This window comes from Hipposideros armiger, unplaced genomic scaffold (assembly GCF_001890085.2).
Source record: "Hipposideros armiger isolate ML-2016 unplaced genomic scaffold, ASM189008v1 scaffold_43, whole genome shotgun sequence".
Taxonomy (NCBI): Eukaryota; Metazoa; Chordata; class Mammalia; order Chiroptera; family Hipposideridae; genus Hipposideros; species Hipposideros armiger.
Window position 1 is genome coordinate 4,064,122 of NW_017731393.1, and position 1,518 is coordinate 4,065,639.

Genomic DNA, 1,518 nt, shown 5'->3' on the forward strand with positions numbered 1-1,518 from the left:
GGCGCCCATAGCAAGTCCCCGTCCTAGGGGGGATCTCTCTCCCCCTCCCTCCCTCCTTCTTCTTTTCTCTCTCTCTCTCTCTCTCTCTCTCACACACACACACACACACCCCTCTTCTCTACACCAGTTATCTGTATCCACACATTATCCCCTTCAGTAACCCAAGGATGGTTCATTCTATATCGTCTGGCAGCATTTGCACACACGTGTGCAAATGCATCTTTTTAGTAATATGCTGTACAGAATTGTACCTGTGATGTTTTAATAGTCTAACAACTCAAAAATGTTTTTCAAAACATCTAAAAACATCATTAAGTGGTAATTATCCCATCTGAAGGGTCCTACATGGAGATGCTGACCTGCCCCCAGCCACTCACTGCCAAGGCCAGCTCTCCTGTGGAACGGCCAAACAAGGATGGGAGGTGTTACCTTGCCGGTCCTTATGTCCCAGGCTTTGATTTCAGAGCTGAAGCCTCCACACACAAACAGGCTGTGGTCTTTAGGATGAAATTTCAACGTAGTGACTCTAAAGTTACTCTGACCACTGAATAGTTGGGTTCCTACAACACAAAAAGAGAGGGTTAGAAAATACTCAGATCACAAAACAAATATCTTGAAATGAAGATGCCAGGGCAGCTGGTTAGCTCAGCTGGTGAGAGAGTAGGCCACAGCCCCGCTCACACACCAGGCACAGCCCCGCTGCACACCGTGCCCACCGGGCACGTGAAGGGACTTCCTGCGGTGGCGCCCACAAGGGCTCCCCCAGCTCATGAGGCACACCCTTCACTGCCTCTGGCCCACGGAAGCTCCTGCACTGGACCGAGGCAGCGGGCAGATAGGGACACAGGAGGTGGGTGCCCAAGAGGCCGGCCAACGTGACGCCAAGACCCCAAGCATCATTTCCTCTTCCAGGAACCCAGGAAGTGCGTTTGCTCATTCAATTCATTCAAGAAAGCACTTCCTGGAGGTTGCCCCACTTTACAGGACAACCCCACTTAGTGAAATGCTCTACCAGCTCGCCAGGTAAGGACACGAAAGCCATCGCTTGGTATCCTGGAGAGTTACAGTAGGAGCCTTTACAAACCCCATTTGCCTAGATCCGTAGCCTCCGAACTTGTCTGACAACGCTTCCCATCAGTGAGAAATCTGTAAGCACACATCGCCGACACGTGTATAACTAACAACTGTCCAATTCATCATGGACAGTACAACAAATACCAAAAACAGAACATTTTAAAGGATGAAACAAGGAGAAAATAACCAATGTTTAAAAATGTATCTTGGGGGCTGGCCGAGTGGCGCGATGGTTAAGAACTGGCATGGGACTCCAGAGGGCCTCGGTTTGAATCCCACATATGAGGGCCAGTGACACTGCCCTCTACAGCTAAGATGCTGAACAACAGCTCAACCTGGGGCTGGGCTGCCGAGAGTTGCCAGCGACGGCGTAGGCTGCAGCCCCTGTGGCAGTGGGTTGCCATGGGCTACCGTGTGTAGCCAGCAGCCAGCATGAGCGGCCGG

The 1,518-nt window shown here is 51.4% G+C and overlaps 1 protein-coding gene across 3 annotated transcripts in view; it reads right to left on the reverse strand.

The window, feature by feature from the left end:
• Nucleotides 1-1,518, reverse strand: part of WDR25 (WD repeat domain 25) — a 137,258-nt gene that overhangs the window by 41,930 nt on the left and 93,810 nt on the right. For all 3 annotated transcript variants that reach the window (XM_019639392.1, XM_019639390.1, XM_019639391.1), the window contains exon 4: nucleotides 430-560. In XM_019639392.1, coding sequence (XP_019494937.1) covers nucleotides 430-560 — 131 coding nt within the window. The remainder of the gene's footprint in view (nucleotides 1-429; nucleotides 561-1,518) is intronic.